Source organism: Pongo pygmaeus, chromosome 6 (genome assembly GCF_028885625.2).
Source record: "Pongo pygmaeus isolate AG05252 chromosome 6, NHGRI_mPonPyg2-v2.0_pri, whole genome shotgun sequence".
NCBI lineage: Eukaryota > Metazoa > Chordata > Mammalia > Primates > Hominidae > Pongo > Pongo pygmaeus.
In genome coordinates, this window is record NC_072379.2 from 89,879,005 (window position 1) to 89,896,619 (window position 17,615).

The 17,615-nt window shown below is 37.0% G+C and overlaps 1 protein-coding gene across 27 annotated transcripts in view; it reads right to left on the reverse strand.

Annotated features, from left to right (window-relative positions):
- The window catches only part of ADAM22 (ADAM metallopeptidase domain 22), a 277,808-nt gene that overhangs the window by 13,777 nt on the left and 246,416 nt on the right, over positions 1 to 17,615 (reverse strand). For 4 of the 27 annotated variants that reach the window (XM_054493744.2, XM_054493743.2, XM_054493742.2 and 1 more), the window contains 2 exons: positions 11,259 to 11,359; positions 10,840 to 10,906 (listed from right to left, as the gene is read on the reverse strand). In XM_054493744.2, coding sequence (XP_054349719.1) covers positions 10,840 to 10,906; positions 11,259 to 11,359 — 168 coding nt within the window. Of the gene's footprint in view, positions 1 to 6,179; positions 6,267 to 8,472; positions 8,584 to 10,839; positions 10,907 to 11,216; positions 11,360 to 13,679; positions 13,875 to 17,615 lie in introns of all 27 variants that reach the window. The other 23 variants (XM_054493740.2, XM_054493738.2, XM_054493732.2 and 20 more) reach the window with 16 other exon arrangements.

A 17,615-nucleotide genomic window follows, 5' to 3' on the forward strand; every position in this document is an offset into this window, starting at 1 on the left:
AATGTTATGACATAGAATGATACTTTTCAACTACAAGCCACTAAAAATGTATCCTATAGAATAGATAAAAAGCTAAAATGGGGAAGGGATGAAATTATTCTAAGAGCTTATAATGGTAAATTATGTGTATAAAATATTAATATTGTGCCTTATTTTTACCACTTAATGTAAAAATGTTTAAGTACAATAATTCCAATTTTCCCTTAAGATCTTAAAATCCATTACAATTGATATATTTATTAGTTGCTAAATCATACACCAGTTTACACAACACTCATGCATTCAGAGGCCAGTGTGTTAGTTGTGAAGGAACAAAGGCAAATACAGGGCTTTTAATAAATTAGTAAACATGCAAGCAGTAAGGAGTGCAGAGTTCCAGCCAAACAAAGTCTGATGAGAACATACAAAAATGGTCTAATTAGTCCCTACAATCAGCATTTCTATGTAAGCTGCTGGTGTATTATGCTGTACTTGATTGATTTTGCATGTGTAGTGGTAATTTGTGACTAAGCTGAACATACTAGACAAGCCCCTATCTATTGCTAATTTGTCTTTAAAGTGAAAAAAAAAAAACAGCTGAGTAAAAAATTTCTACTCATAAGATATCAATGAAAAACAGATGTGATAACTGTAGTAGCTATTCCACTCACAAACGTTACCACTACATATCCACTGCTCCTTAATCCCTGGTGCAAGGTGGTAAAAACCCACATTGCTGAACTGGTTACACTGCCACATTATAGCAAAAGTGTTTATTTCAGTAGAATGTACCTCATCTGCTGTGACTCACCCAGCCTGGGAATGTTAGTGGGAGGGGCGGGGGTAGCACTAGGTAGGTCAAGATCTACTGCCTACACTGCATTCAATAGCATAAAGGTGTCTTTTTTCCTTCCTTGTTTTAAATTTTGGTTTGCATGCATATAATATCCTTTGCTCTGGTTCTGCCATAGTTTTCATACTAATTTCCATTTTATGGACACTGAATTCAAGCTAAAGTTTGAAAATAATTTTTCCTACGCACCCTAAGATAGTAGTAGTGAACATTCTTGATAGATTTTAAGAATGAAGAATGGTACAATTCACTTTTAATCTGTAACTCCTATTTTTGAAAAATGGCTAGGACCACTTGTTTGCGTGAACGTTTAGAACACAGCAGCTGTTTGATTTCTCCTATGTTAATGCTCTTCATTGCTGAGCGGATGGGTGTAACTAATACTAGTACTTCAAATTCTCTAAAGTTCTATTAAAGCAATGTACTTCATATTTTTTTAATTGAGAAATTATTTTTAGAAAAACACTTTAAATAGGACTATGATCTTTAAGAAACAAATTTGGTACATGTAAGATGATGGCAAACTTCTGCATTTAGATATTTAAATGCATCTTTCTAAAATGAGGACTATTAACCTGGCATCAGCTTTTTAGCCTAATCACTACTGATAAAATATCCAACTTTAGGAAAGCTAGTAAGGTACACAAACAAATAATTAAATCTTGTTTACTTTAGGGGATCATGCAAAACAAGGCATCTTTTTAATCTGCTGCAGCATGTGTGTCCACACCATTAGCTATTAGCTTTTAGCTTCACAGTCATTCCAGCTTTAACTTGGCCATGGGTCCAAATGGCCAGCCTGGTACATGGACAAAGCCATTCCAATGAGGGGTGCTGAAGGTCCAGTCTTCCCCTCAAATATCTTTCTATGGGCAAAGCCAATTAAGTTAGAATAAAAATAGGAGGTTTTCTCCAGAACCCCAAAGAAATTGCACATATACTACTTCTTACAATAACACGCTAGTTAATTGACACCTTGGACCTTGAGGGGAAGAAGAGAAGCTGAGCAGGAAAGTTTTAGCAGGGGCAAGGGTCCTGGAGGCTGGTATAAAACTGATTATCTTGGGGGGATGAGAGCACCAGAGCAGGAGTCAAAATAGAAGTAAAGAATAATAACACGCTTGTTAATTGACATCTTTGACCCTGAGGGGAAGAAAAGCCCAGCGGGAAAGTTTTAGCAGGGGCAAGGGTCCTGGAGGCTGGGTGGTATGTGACAGCATAAAAGTGATTATTCTGGGAGGATGGAGAGCACCAGAGCAGGAGTCAAAACAGGAGTAGAGACGACGGTAGGGTAAAACACTTCAGGGAAAATAAACTCAAAATTTCTCACAAATGTCTAAGGAAGACATTTCTTCAAAACTATCTCCAGGCTCTTTTCTGACCTTGACTGACTACTTGCCCGGCAGTTCCAGCCTGGCTTTCACTTAAAGCCAGGCACCAGCCCAGCTCATTCACTTAAGAAGTGAAGTGCATCACTGGATACAAGTCAACCATTATTATTACTGCATTTTATTTTAGTTTATTTTTTGAGATGGAGTCTCACTCTGTCACCCAGTCTGAAGTGCAGTTGGTGTGATCTCAGCTCACCGCAGCCTCTGCCTCCTGGGTTCAAGCGATTCTCCTGCCTCAGCCTCCCGAGTAGCTGGGACTATAGGAGTGCGCCACCACACCCGGCTAATTTTTGTATTTTTAGTAGAGACAGGGTCTCACCATGTTGGCCAGGCTGGTCTCAAACTCCTGACCTCAAATGATCCACCCATCTTGGCCTCCCAAAGTGCTGGAATTATAGGCATGAGCCACCCCACCCAGCCCATTACTGTATTTTAAAAAACTATAATTACCATAATGGATACCCTATTAGAATTACACAATAAAGGTATGTTTGTGTGCCAATGGATTGTGGTGCCTCTTGGGGCTACATCAAACTTCCTGGGATTACCTTCTGTAAGGCCAACCTCAGTTCAGGTCTGCACCCAAGGACAGGCTAAAAACCAGGCCAGTCACATGGAGAGGGACACAAGTCCACCTCTTATTCACTTGTGTTCATATGTGAGTTTTATAGTAGGTTGATCAGGAGAATTTGTTATTTTATTTTTATTTATTTATTTTTTTGAGACAGTCTCACTCTGTCACCAGGCTGGAGTACAGTGGTGTGATCTCGGCTCACTACAACCTCCACCTCCCAGGTTCAAGCGATTCTCCCGCCTCAGCCTCCCAAGTGGCTGGGAATACAAGCGCACACCACCATACCCAGCTAATTTTTGTATTTTTAGTAGAGATGGGGTTTCACCATGTTGGCCAGGATGGTCTCAATCTCCTGACCTCGTGGTCCGCCCACGTTGGCCTCCCAAAGTGCTGGGATTACAGGCGTGAGCCACTGCACCTGGCCTAGATCCAGGAGAATTTGTTAAGTGTACTAAGAGAGGATTCAAGTCATCAGTATCCACTCTGCTACTTTTAATTAAGGTGAAATGGAAAAGGTACAGATTTTGGATTCAGAGTCAGGCTCTAGTTCTGGTTCTGACCCTTACTAGCTGTGCCACCTTGAATTACTCTATCTCAGTTTCCTCCATCTACAGAAAGGTAATAAGAATGCTCACACCTTAGGATGTGAGGAATAAAGGTATATCATAGGCACTGGATACACGATAGTTGTAATTATTCGTTTCTTTTCAGAGTCACCAAAAATTCCATAGAATCATGGAAGTGGACTCGAAAACCCTGATGAAATGAGTAATCAATGGGATGATACCCGAGAGTAAGGATACCTTCTGAGAGCTTATAACAGAGCTGCATCCAGGATCTGGGTGTGGCGAGCTAATGCTCTTGTCCTGATCTCACTTGCTGCTTCCTGGTGGCCTGAATTGATGCAGAGGACAACCTGAGCAACCACCGCCATATCGAAACTGGATGAGGGGGCACAGCAGAGGCACTCTCATCACTCGGTATCTATTTAGGCATTTGCCTTGCTCTCTCTAGCAGTGTGGCCACTATATTGTAAATGCTGGACTATATTTTGAACGAGTTTGCTGCAGATTGCATTTTGATAAGGATGCCACAAAGCTAACACCACATGGGTGTAATCCCAGCACTCTGGGAGGCTGAGGCAGGTGGATTGCTTGAGCCCAGGAGTTTGAGACCAGCTTGAGCAACATGGTGAGATCCCGTCTCTACAAAAAAACAATAAGGTGACTTTTGCCCTCACTGGTGGTTTTGACAGGAAGGGTAATCCTGAATGACCTGGCCACAGATGAAGCAGATCTGAGCCTAAGCATAGGGTTGGCAAGGCACAAGCCAAGGTGTGGATGCACTTTGGGTCTCCTATGTGAGGCTTGGCTTGGATAGAGGGTGGATGAAATTCTCCCTTGCATTAGAATCACTGTGTTAAACGTTCTGGGCCATCTCAATTATTTACCACCACCACAGAAATTCTGTATTGAATTTCAAATCTTATCACCCTTATTAACTCAAAAATGTCTATTAAATTATAACTGTCCACAGAACTTTGTCTAACCTTTAAACATAAATATGCTTTTAACAATTAATTCTTAATTTCACTATCTACTGTAGGAACCAATATCTCATATTAGAAGAGAAAACAAAGGAACCCTCTAAAATTGTCCTTGCAGTTTTGCACGTGCAATCAGGGGTGCTGAAGCATTTCCCCATCCAAATTGCATTTAGTCATGCAGCTTCTGGGCAGACCTGGGTGCTGATTTTAAGAAACGTGACCTCTTTCTCTGAGAGCCACATACACTACTCAGCTCACCCAGGGGAGGTGAATCAACTCTTCCGGGGTACCATTTCACAAATTATTGCTGCAAAAATGCTAAATCTATTTGGGAATAAAAGCCCTAACCCATATAGGATGAAAGTCATTCTGTTTTGGTTCCATGGCTGGTACAAATTACAATCTGCCCACAAGCCTGAGGAAAACAGAAAGGAGAAATAGGACTGCAGGTGAGCCAAGATTCCAAATAATAGTCAAAATCATCTTACCTGTCTTCCTGATGTTGGCCATCTTGGGAGCTACAGATGAGGGTGGGATGTTTGAATGTAAGTGTATGTGTATGAGGTTCAGTGTGGGAAAGTGTGGGACAAGCAGAGGGACAGGGCAGGAGGGAAAGATGGGGTATAAAAGCAGGATATATTTTTGTGGGCAGGCAGGAGTTACGCTTTCCTTGGGGTATATGCAAATGTTATGGATCAAATTAAAAGGCAGGTAGGTCTAATCATTTTCTCAAACTATACATAACTAAACTAAATGGTACACTGGAAGAGAGAGTCCACCTTATACGGGTGCTGAGAGTTAAAAACACATACATATTTTGATATCTGTTCAATGTTGACCCAAGTCATGGCAATCAGTAACATGAAAGTTTATTGTAAAATTGTATTCAGAAGAGGTAGTAATTGAGTACATATTTCTCCTTTACCTTAGTTGTCCACAAAGTAGTCAGATATAAAGTGGACATTTACCTCTAGGAAATCACTTTGATATTATAAAGGGTAAAAAATGCCATTACGAACTCTTGGAAATTCTTTCTGACCTGTAATGTTACACAGAGCTGCAGTGAATTGAGTAAATTTGATAGTTTCTAAAATGTAGCGATATTCTTCTATTTTGTGAGTCAAGAATATATTTTCAGCTGCTTCCTGTTCTATTTGCAGTATTAGATGACAATATTTTTATAAGCATAAAAAATTTCTTATATGCTTTGTTAAGAATCTGTATAACACCTCTCAGCACAGCCTTTCTCTGGTAGGAAATGGTTATACTGAACAAATAAAACCTAAACTCATTCCACATACTCCCATGTGGTCAATGTTGTCTCTGTAATTTTCCAGTTAGACCAAATCATTGTTTCTACTCCAAGTAAAATCCCATCACATTTCACTTAGTTTCTTTATACGTTTTTCCTTGAGTTTTTGTATGCACTATGCACTGTTAGGCAGTAAGTAGGAAAAATGCATTATGAAACTGCTAGATTCTAGAAACTAAATTGTTCAGGTTAATAGTGCTTCTTTATTAGTGGAAAGTATGTTTCATGCCCATAGAACACTACATAGCATAAAATGAAGAGAAAGCTACTAAAAAGCTTAAGATGGTGATAGGGACATGCACTAAATGACAACCCTTTCAAATGGCTTTATTTGAAACATTCAGAAAAGAACCAGACTTGCTCACGAAGCAAAAACAGAGTCAAAAGGCAGCAAATAAACAAGGACCCCTTTCCACCTATAGGAACTTGTATTGGGAGATACAAGATAGAGAGCCAGTCACACTACAGTATTTGTATGTGCTGGGAGAGTTTGAGAAGGATATAAAAATTAATTTATAAAATACCTAAAATATGGTCCTTCAGTGTTTTTATTCACATCTTCTACCCACTTAGCTACATTATAGTCTCTTTTGAACCATGGGTTTAAATACCTGCAGAAAGCAATGGAAGGAACAAAGAAAGCAGAACAAGATAGAAAATCTGAAAATACACAGCACAAGCTTAGCAAGGATGTCTTCACCCTCCAAATGCAAGTGACCATGGCAAATAAACCAGAATGGATGTTGGGTGACTATGAGGCAGTCTATACAATGACATGAGAATAATCTCAGCTACAACAAGGCTCAATCAAGGCATTCTACAATGTATTCAACATTTCTGGGAAAGCCTTTTCCAGTGGCTTCCCAAAGTGAATTAGAAGCTCCCTTTCAATCACAGTACAGTCAACAGTCCCATTCACCCACCTCTAAAGTGGCTTTTTCGAGGCCACCTCTCATTTGGCTCTTTGGTTTTTAAATGATAATGATGCTTTCTGAAAATATTCAGATGGCTGCAATTCCAATCTGGCATTTGGGCATACAACACCCTAAGAACAATTAAAAGGAACAAAGTTCTCTTTCCAATATAAGGCTTTTACATGACCACTGTCTTACTCCCTATAGAGGATCTCAAGCTGGAGTCAACAAGAAAGTATGTTCCAGTTGGCTCTGGAAGGAGCAGATAGGGTCCCACTCTTCTGATCCTGGAGCCTCAATGCACATTAAGTGTGGTCTAAATAGGCCTCCATGATCTTGAAGCTGGGTTTAGTAATTTAGTTGCAGCTGCAGTGTTCCTTCCTCTTCTTTGTGCACTCCAGAATAAAGTGCTCATGTTTCCATTAGGAACCAACCCTCAGAGGTTGCCTTCCAAGTGTCTGACCATGAATTGTGTGAATGACTGCCAGAGAATAATAATGACCTTAGTTAGCATTTCCCTGATGGATCTGGCAATGTTTCCATCAGAATTACTGTGCAAATTTTAAAGGTAAAAAAATTGGAGGGAGGTCTAAGTTGTTGGTTTTCCCCAGAGTTTCCTTTGATTTTTACCCTGGGAGCCAAGCAAAAATACATCCCCTTCAGAGTTTGCCCTTGTAAAATAACGTAGATTTAACAAATTCCATACTGGAAGAATTTGGAGGTTTTCTTTTTCTTTTTTTTTTCATTTAAAAAGTAACTTCTAGAGATACTATAGACAATAAAGATTCAAGCTCTATAAAACATAAGTTATTTGTAAACAAACCAGGGGAAATTATAAAATACATTATTTATTTTTGGTTACATTTTCCTTCTTTCTCCCATATTTAGTTATCGAGCTGTTCATAAACATGGAAGACATTTCCAATTATATAAAAATATCAGGTTATTTTTTCCACAGCCCTTTCCCTCATTTTTAGCCATAATCGAGGTACTATACAAAATAACATTGTGAAATTCCCTTCTGAAAGAAGGGTTCAGTTGCTTTTTCTGCTTATAAGACCATTTTTGGTAAGATAGTATCTCCTGACTCAGAAACAACTCACACTAGTTTTGCCTTTAGCCACAATCATTGCCAACTTGTGCTTTCACAGATAGCCAATTAAAACTTGCATAAAGATTTCCACTGAGACTCTCAACAAAAAGAAAAAGTCAAAAAGCCAAGTGCAGCCACAAATGAAGGCTAGTGAATGCTCTGGCCTGGGGAAAACCGTAGAAAAGCCCATGCAGCTGTAATCAGGTGAAACATAGCCACACAGCGAAGTGAGTCACCCACAGGCAGACGGCCACTTCCGGGAGGAGACATTTGTTCCTTTCACTGACAATACTAGAAACTCAAAGGACTGGTGCCACAGCTATTCCATGAATGCTACAACAACATGGCTTGACTTGCACTCGATGGACTTTTTCCTCTGTTTCAGGGAGCATTTCAGAAGGCTGTGGTCACTTCACCGGAGAGTTCTTCACTGAAAAGATCTCTCAATTTTTTGTTCTTTCTGGGGATCTGCCCATGAAAATGTCTTCATGGTGAGCTTCCTGATATCTCAAGGTCATGGTGGCTGGAGTGATGGGATTTCATCATATTGCAGTAAATCTACCTATGTGGCTTGACTTGGCATATAGCGCAACATGCAAAAAAAAATGCGTTAGATGGGATAGGGGAGCTCTTTGTGTTTTCCAGGATGGAAAGGCAAAGGAAAATTAGCTGGTGCTGGCTGGACCAGGAGCACCTCTGAGCAAACATGGGGGCTCGCTCAAAGATCAAATGGCCCTGTTCTCAGCCAAGGAAAGGACTTGGAAGGAGATTAAGTGGCAGCCCAGAATGAAGGGGCAGGTGGAGACTGACCTGTGATCCAGACTCCCTGTCTGGGGGGTGTCAGAGCCCCCTAGGCTTATGCCTTGGGATGGGACTGTCTGGGCGAGGGAGTGCCCAGGCTCAGGTGCTTGGGGCTCCCTCCTGTAAAAACACAATATATAATACAAAGTCTAAGCCAAAAAATTTTTTTACATCATGTACAACAATGAGGAAGATGCAAAAGTTTTGACTGGAAAAACAATACAATATATGAGGACATTTTTTGTTGTTAATTAGCAGAGCATGCATTTATGGTGCATGTTTTAATTCATGTCCCAATTTTTCATCATCTTTTGGAATAATGAGGTACTAAAGGGAATTTTGAGTAATGGACCTGAAACACCTCTTATTTGAAAAAAATAAAAGATATATTTGTCTGTGGTAATTCTGCTCCTCTTGTAGTCACACAAATGGTATTATACTATCAGAAGCAAATGGGATTACTTAAATATGGAAAGTATTAAAAGTTTGCAAACATAATTCTTGATATGCTACCTATCAGGAATCCTTGTAAGAAAATATACACGTGTGTGTGTGTGTGTGTATATATATATATATGTATGTATATATAGAGAGACAGTTCCTGTACAAGAAGGTATGTGAGAATTGTGGTCAGCTTTACAGATTTGGATCCATTTAATTAACATGAGTCATGTAACCAAAATCAGAAAAGTCTGAAAAATCTGAGGAAGTCCTTAATACTTCTCCCTCACAAAGATGATCCTATTATAATATCATATTAAATATTATAATTTAATTATCTCATAGGCAAGATTTCTCAAAGGCCATCTGTAGTATTACAATTTTAATCATACAATGTGAGTGGAAATTATACATAACATTTAAAAAAATAAGTAACTGCTCTAGAAAACATTGTATGAATATTGTTAAAACACCAAATGTGCTTTCAGTCCTAAGCTCATAGCTTTAACATAATACTGATTTTTTTTTTAACTTAGGAGTTTTTGAAGTCTTGTTATAGGAAATGCTGTTAGAACACTAAACAGTACACAAGGGAGTTCTAAAGAACATTTTGCAATTTTATTTGTACACCTGTGAGCAACTAAGATAAGTTAAGGAGCTCTTACTAGGTGACCTCATGCAAAACAAACCAAACAACATTCCAAGAAGAGTTTATCAACAATGAGCCCTAAAGCATCCAAGCGCTTTGGGAATGTATAAGATAAACACTAACACATTAGTTATTTATGATGGAATTCTATGATGTCATTCTGGACCATGCAATGGTATCACCTGAAATTGTGTATTGTGTCTATAAAGTATCCATGTTGACAAGCCACTTACAAGACAATACCATTCAGGTGGAAGGTCCAAATTTCAGGGCAACGTTATTATTCCTGGACTGAAAAAGGCAGGGTATATGACGGAAAAGCTAACATAAGTTTCTGACGAGCAGTTAACAGATACCTGCTGTTCAGACTTTCCAAATATTAAGGCATGAGGAAGTAATAGAGATCTTGGAAATAATAACTATCACTAGAGTGAGAAATAAGTAAAAAATTGTAGGAAGGATAAAATAGAATGGGTAAAAAAAATCAGGTGGCAGGTTCAGTCCAAAAGGATACTAAGGATGTGTTTTATTCCATGAAGGGAGATAAAGATTTGAAGAGGTTTTGTTTTGCTTGTACTTTCTTAAGTGGAGAAACAAACAAAACAAGTACATTATTTACTTCATTATAAATGACTTTAAATGTGACTTCTAAACCCACCCCCCTTAAAAAAAAGTAAATGCATGGCTATCATTTAAAACGGATAATGTTGCATTTAGTGACAATGATTCAGTTAAAGAGCAAGTTTAGGAAAATGCCCTTTTAAATGTACTCAGAAAATTTAAAAGGGAAACTTATTCCATTAGTCTGAGAGAATGCTTAGATTGCAGCCATGAAGACCTCATAGTGGTGGTTTCAGATCATGAGCAGTATCATGCTCTAGTACAATCGGAATTTTTCCCCGATGCTTACAAGGCTGTGTGAGTACTGGGGAGAGGAAGGGTGACCCTTTGAAATGGTTGAATCCCAGATGATGAGAAGAAAGGAATGTTATCAAATTCCCTTCATACAGAACCAAGACCCCACAATGGCAGGTGACTGGAGGAAAAAGCCTGCAGCAAGGGTGAGACCCCCACTATCAATGAATATTGGTATGGGCACAGTTGCGGAGATGCCTATGTAAAAGAGAAAAGCCATGGTTAATTTTTAAAGGGCAAAAAAGAATTTAAAAGACAAAACCAAGACCGGAGACATGGTTTACAGTTCTTTGACTATCTGCTTAATTTACTTTTGACACTATTTGCACAGGACCTTGAAGTGCCTTTTTCCATTAGAGGTTCAGACTTACTCAGTTGAATTAGACCGAGGTCTAAATCTCTTGCCTCTGATTTTCTTTTTGTTGCCTCCCAGGTTACCTGAAAAAGATGGTTTAGAGCTAGATTTCCATGTAAATAAGTGATTGCCCTATGTCTAATTACAAGGCATTTCAAGTGGGTGTAACTGATAAGCAGCACCACTGTGGAATACCGGGTTTGTCACACTGTGCACCTTTCTCAAATTAAATTTCACAAAGTGTCTAGTGTCCTGGTGCTGCCGAATCCCGTCATTTCCCATCCAGATAAAAACTAGGCTCTCATTCTATATATTCTCCTCTCTGTTGGGAGAAGAGCTAAAGAGCTTCCAAGAAACAAAAGTCTTTACAACCAGGGGCCACAGAATATAGACCTTGATTGTGTGGGCAGACGGATTCAGAATGCCGGCCTCTACCTTGCCAAGAGTTACTTCGAGGTCGCCCATTTTCACAGATGTCTGAAATATGTTTTGTGTCTGGAATCCTTTCACTCCAAGAATGAGAGAGCCCATTTGACCTGAAATTGAAAATATTGATAAATTGTTCAAAAATGTAACCAAATGAATGTTTTGAGATCAGTAAGCAAAACTTCTAAGCATTACTGTGCATTAAATAAAATAAGAAAGAAAAAATCTGAAATGAAAGAATGAAGAGAACATGAAAGTCTTCATGAAGAAGGCAGAATTACACAACATCCAATTTAAGAAAAGTCAAATACAATGGAACCCCATTACAATAGTATATAAATGAAAAGTATCAAGACACAATGCAAGCCAATTTACATTCCCCAGAACGCAGCAACCACAGAGCAAATTCACTATGTATTTCAGCATCACCCCAGCAGCAGAGTTATAATGGGGTCCCACCATAGATGTTTCTTAATTGTAAAGCAATGGTTTCCACTCAAATATTATGAGAACATGGACTTCCAAGAGATTACATAAAGATTTGCTCAAGTGAACCTGGTTAACATTTATCAAAGCATTATTTAGATTTTCTTAAGTAATAAAATTATTTTCTAAGAATTGGCATTTTTCTCCACAAATATGGTCCAAAAAATGTAGTACATGTCGGCTAATTGTTCAATAACTGAACTGAATCAGATGTTTATCATGACAGTGCCTCTCACAAAGCCCATGTACCATTGAGCCCACCTGCTATTTGTGTCCTACCATCTTTAAATGAATTATCTACGAGAAGCAAAATTTACACACCTACCTTGTACCACACAAGAATTTTAACAAGCTACATATACTTCAGAGAAATCTTAAGAACTTATAACTGCTTAAGAATCATAACCCACTGAGATTTTTCTAAAATCTGGGAATTATTCAAATGGATATTTTAAACTCTTTTATAGGAACTTTAGAAAACAGCACTATACTTAAAAATCTTTTCCACATATTATTCTGGTTAATGGTTAATAATTTCTATTTCAAAAAAAGCCTTCTACTGATGAGTGAAAATAAATGGAACTCAGCACAACTACTCCATATGAATTCCCTAGGCTGGAATTTCTCAGCATCATTTGCTACTCACAGAATGACTCATATTTTGTACAGAAGAACAGCAGAAATTCTGCTGGAAACCATTAATTTCTCCACTAACTTACCATGTTATTTAATTAAAAATTTAATATTCTATCAAGAAAATATTTGTATCAGAGAATTCAAGTAGAACCCTAGTCTTTTCTTAGCGAAAAAGCCCTCCATAAATTAAAAGAATACATTTTTTAAAACATTATTCTGTAGAACCATACTCCTTTGGCGACAACTAGTGTTTCTACTTTTGCTTGAAGCTACGTTATCTAAGTGAAAATTATCCTTCATGCTTAAGAAAGTTCCACATAAAGTAGAGTTCCCAGGTCTCACTAATTCCTTCTATTCTCCTTCCTGATTAACATTTACAAAGACTGAGAGACATCGCAGAATATTTACAGATGATCCACTCTATACAGAACTCCGGAACAGGTCATGTTTCCTCTCAATAAACTAGCAACTTCCCCTTCACTCTGCAAAGTAGCTAATGTGCCCAAAGGCATGAGCAGGGCTACCAAACCTTTTTTCCTGTCCATTATACTCTTATTGGCAACTTTAAATAAATAAATTCTCCCACAAGAATATTTTTGCTTCCTTCAATGTGAATATAGGTCTCATTTCCTAAAATATGCCAACTATTTATTTCTTCTTTTTATTTATTTTATTAAGCAGTTACAAAGCATGCAGAATTTTAAATGGTGTCATACACCTTAAGATGCTAGAATAAGAATATAGCATCAGTGTCTAAGACATATAAATAAAATATTAATCCCACCTGTACTATTATAAAACTCAGGCAAAATTAAGCACTCTTAATTTGTCAACTAAGTTGTAACTTATAAAGTCTAGAAATAATCACCCCCCAAAAAAGGCAAAATCATAATACTCAAATATATGATTCACAGAGAAGCAATCTTTGTTTTATAGCGAGCTTAGCTTTGATATATATAAAATTAAAAAATATTCAATGCAGCACTTATATTACCAATTTATTTAACAATTGCTTTTATTGAAGCATGACAGTAACCTTTTTCTTTGACTACCAAACATGACATAAAGCTCACCATTTAAATATTATTAAATACTATGTATAGTTTCTTAAGCCATATAAAGCAAGACTGAAAAACCCTGAGGTTTCTGTATAGATTCAGAGTTATTGTTTGGTTTGCTTTGTTTCGATTTTGTGGCCTGATTTGTATAATGAGTGGTTCTGAGCATATGGCATTTTGAAGTAGAGTAATCAAAGAACAAAGGATACTATTTTTTAACATTCAAGAAAGAAGGAAGAAGTAATCAAACCTGCTGCAAAATAATGAAATGTTCTGACTAATGGAATAATGTGTGATGGAACAGGTAGAAATCTGAAAATGCGACAGAAAAGCAGACCTCTTCTTAGAACTAGATGCTGAGTTTGTGCTGACTCCGGGAGGAATGTCGCTATAAAAAGAGTCACCATCTCCAGGCTTTTTTACATAATCTCCCTGGGGTAACTGTCTAAGGCATAATAAACATTTCAGAGTCAGAAAACAAGACACACACATGAACACAGACATATACAAATATTATTTCAGGAAAAAAGAGAGGTAGGGATAATGATCTACATGAATCAAATCTATCACAACACATAAAATTATCAATAAATGAGACAAGTTAAAGCATTCTAACTGTAGAGGCCAGAAATGCAATTACAAAACTCTTTTATCGTTTGGATGAATAAAGCCTTGCTTTGGGGAAAAAATATGAAAATATGAGTGTTTTCATGGTAACTTCATTATACTTGAAAATGTTAAGTGCATTTTCAAAAAAAAAATTATGTCGAAGGTGTGTTAGGACAGATAGTCCCTACCCAGATTAAGCATAGCTTTTTTTTTCTTCGTGGTGAATAAACTATTTATAATTTCTAAACATCACATAATGCAACCTGGATTTGGTCTTAAAAGAACTGATTGACTTTTAAACTATCCTAGAATTTCATCCAAATAAATCACTATTAGAGTTTGATGTTCAATCTAGAGCTTCATTATTCATTTAACAGAAATACAAAGAAATGGAAAGATTCAAAGTTAAATCAAAAAGGTAATTTTATAACTGTTCAGTGGAATATGTGAAGGAAGATAATTTAGCAAGAGCAAGAAAAGGTTGAAAAAAATAACTGAATTTTTGTTGGAACTATAGAAGCATATTTATAGGTAGTTGGTGGGTGACCTTAGTTCTCTCTCTCTACTGTAGTAGGAGTGCTCAAGTGAAAATGTATTTAATCTGCACTGTTATTGACCCAAGTCATCTGATTTTCAATAAACTAAGACTGGAACAGATTTTTATTACTTCTCCTAACGTAATCAGAAAATTTTAGATAAGACCCCCAGTTAACCTTCCTGCAATAGCTAATCTGGTCATTTGTCAGTGGTGTAGCCTCCAAATAGCCAACTGCACCTAAAACTTGATTCTTTTCTATTCAGTACTATTGTTGGAGGTGCCACAAACTAGTGCTGGACTGAGAATTTTTAACAAAGCTATGCTTAATTAAATCTCTAGCAAAAGCACAAATTTGCTAACTTTTCTTTTTCTTATTTGGTTTCTCCTTATTTACCATTATAATTTTGATTATTTGCTGATGCTGAATTTAATCCCCAAAATGCCATTTTCAGGTGTTTGCTTGCTTGAATTATTGCCATATTGTTGTAAATGTTTAAAATACTTGGTCATTCATTCTCTTCAATGATTGAATACTCTCATATTATTTTAATGCTATTTAGTTACACACGTCTATGAATCTGAAAAAGATTTTTCAATTAGTATGAAGCATATATTTTAACTTGTGTGATTTAATCTACTCTCTTTTATGTTTACTAAAGAAAGTAGAATTTCTCATGAAATTAGTAATGTAGGATTAATTCCACCTATAACTTTTTGATATGATTCCTCCAAAATATTTTTAATTCTGTAAATGACTTCAGCTCATAATAGTTATTCTTTCTTTTCCCCAGTATATAAAACATTAATTTTATAGGAAAATAATATGAAACTTCATATTTATATTGTTACATGACATCTGCTATATCTTCCCCTGTAAGAGATCTTTATTAATATTTTCTATTTTACCTTGTATCAGTAAAATATTCCATTAATGCTTGAAAAAAAATGCTGTCAACAAAATCAGAGTTCTATTTTTTGCTTTGGGGAGAAAACTTCCCTTTTTTATTATATTAATATTTGTAAAAGAATCCCATGAACACATTTCCAATAATAATATCTATGGTTAACAAATCCCATTTATCACTACTATCTTTACTGATAATCTTTATAAACTGACGAGATGTCCCTCACCAAATTCAAGTCAATTAAAGACCAGGCTGGGCGTGGTGGCTCACGCCTGTAATCCCAGCACTATGGGAGGCTGAGGCGGGCAGATCACTTGAGGTCAGGAGTTGGAGACTAGCCTGGCCAACATGGTAAAACTCCATCTCTACAATAAATACAAAAATTAGCTGGGTGTGGTGGCACACACCTGTAACCCCAGCTACTCAGGTGGCTGAGGCACAAGAAGTGCTTGAACTTGGGAGGCAGACGTTGCAGTGAGCCAAGATCGCACCATTGCACTCCAGCCTGGGCAACAGAGCAAGACTCTGTCTCAAAAAATAAATAAAATAAATAAAAAATAAAGACAAGCTATTATATAAGAGCACTGAACTACATTTGACCATTCCCAGTATTCTATCCCACAGATCGCCTTCTCTTTAACATTTAAATTTAAACATTAAGTAAGGCCTCACTTAGCTGACACTGAGGATGTAGATGGACTATGTTTCACAATGGATGGGGCCCAGTTTTGTTTTGTTTTTAACTGAACCCGTTTTATTATCCCTTCAATGTAACTTCTCTGAAGTCCATGGTCATTTTTTACACAGTGCCCAAACACCCTAAATGCTAAATATGTCATAAACTGTGGGTTTCAGTCAGTTTCAGTTCAATGTACTTCTGGAGCACCACCTTCTTTTCATTACGTTGAGCAGATTAAATTCTTATCTATCACACTGCAAAGCCTCCAAAAGATAGAAATTCACTGGCTTTTCCTTAAAATTCCATAAGGAATGCATGTAACTTTCTTCACATAGTAAATGTCAGTGATAGGTTATGAATTTTGTTAAAGATCTCTTAACAATAATGTTTTTGGGAGGCTGAGGTGGGTGGATCACGAGGTCAGGAATTCGAGACCAGCCTGACCAACAGGGTGAAACCCCATCTGTACTAAAAATACAAAAAAATTAGCCAGATGTGGTGGCACGCGCTTGTAATGCCAGCTACTCAAGAGGCTGAGGCAGGAGAATCGCTTGAACCTGGGAGGCGGAGGTTGCAGTGAGCCGAGATTGCGCCACTGCACTCCAGCTTGGGCGACAGAGCGAGACTCCATATCAAAAAAATAATAACAACAATACTACTACTACTAATAATGTTTAACATCCTTCGTTGTCTAGAAATTTGTCTTTTTTACAATTATTAATTACATATCATAACAAAGCTAATTCTTCTTGCTTTAATAGAGAATATCAAGCCCCCATGATAAATAAAATAACTTTTCATCATTTGTTGTCATAAATGACTAACTAAATGATCCTTTTAAAATTTTAAATCAAACTTCTTTTTCCAGTCCTTTATTATCTTTATGGCTTTCTTCCTAAATCTTGAGTGCTTTCTTATTTCATCAAATTTTGGATACTAAAAGTGATCACCACAGTAGGTGGCCTGATTAGTGCTAAATTTTATAATGGGGAAATTACCTCAAATTTCTCATATTACATGCAAATATTTTAGACATGTATGATTTTTAGTGAACAATAGCCAAAATATAATAAACACTTATGTAACTAGTTTTTTTCCCCCTCAAAACGTATCTCTCCCCACATTAATTATATGTTGTCTTTTTCTTCTCTGTACAACTTTGGCATTTCATTTTGTGTTTTGAATTGATACATCCCATTAAATAACATTCTTTTGAAGGTATTTCCTATTCTCTACGTAAGGATCAACCTCTGTAACTTAATGACTCTGGGGGAGCTAATTAATACAATTATTTCTCTCCAGGTCTACAATACTATGCTTATTGCTTGCTTATTCTTATTCCACTTCAGAAGACAACTCTTAATGTGTTCATAATTATAAATCATCTAGTTGTTATGTTAGCATTCTAAATTTAAACATGAAGAAGACTGTTTCTTGATCACCCCAAAACCTTTA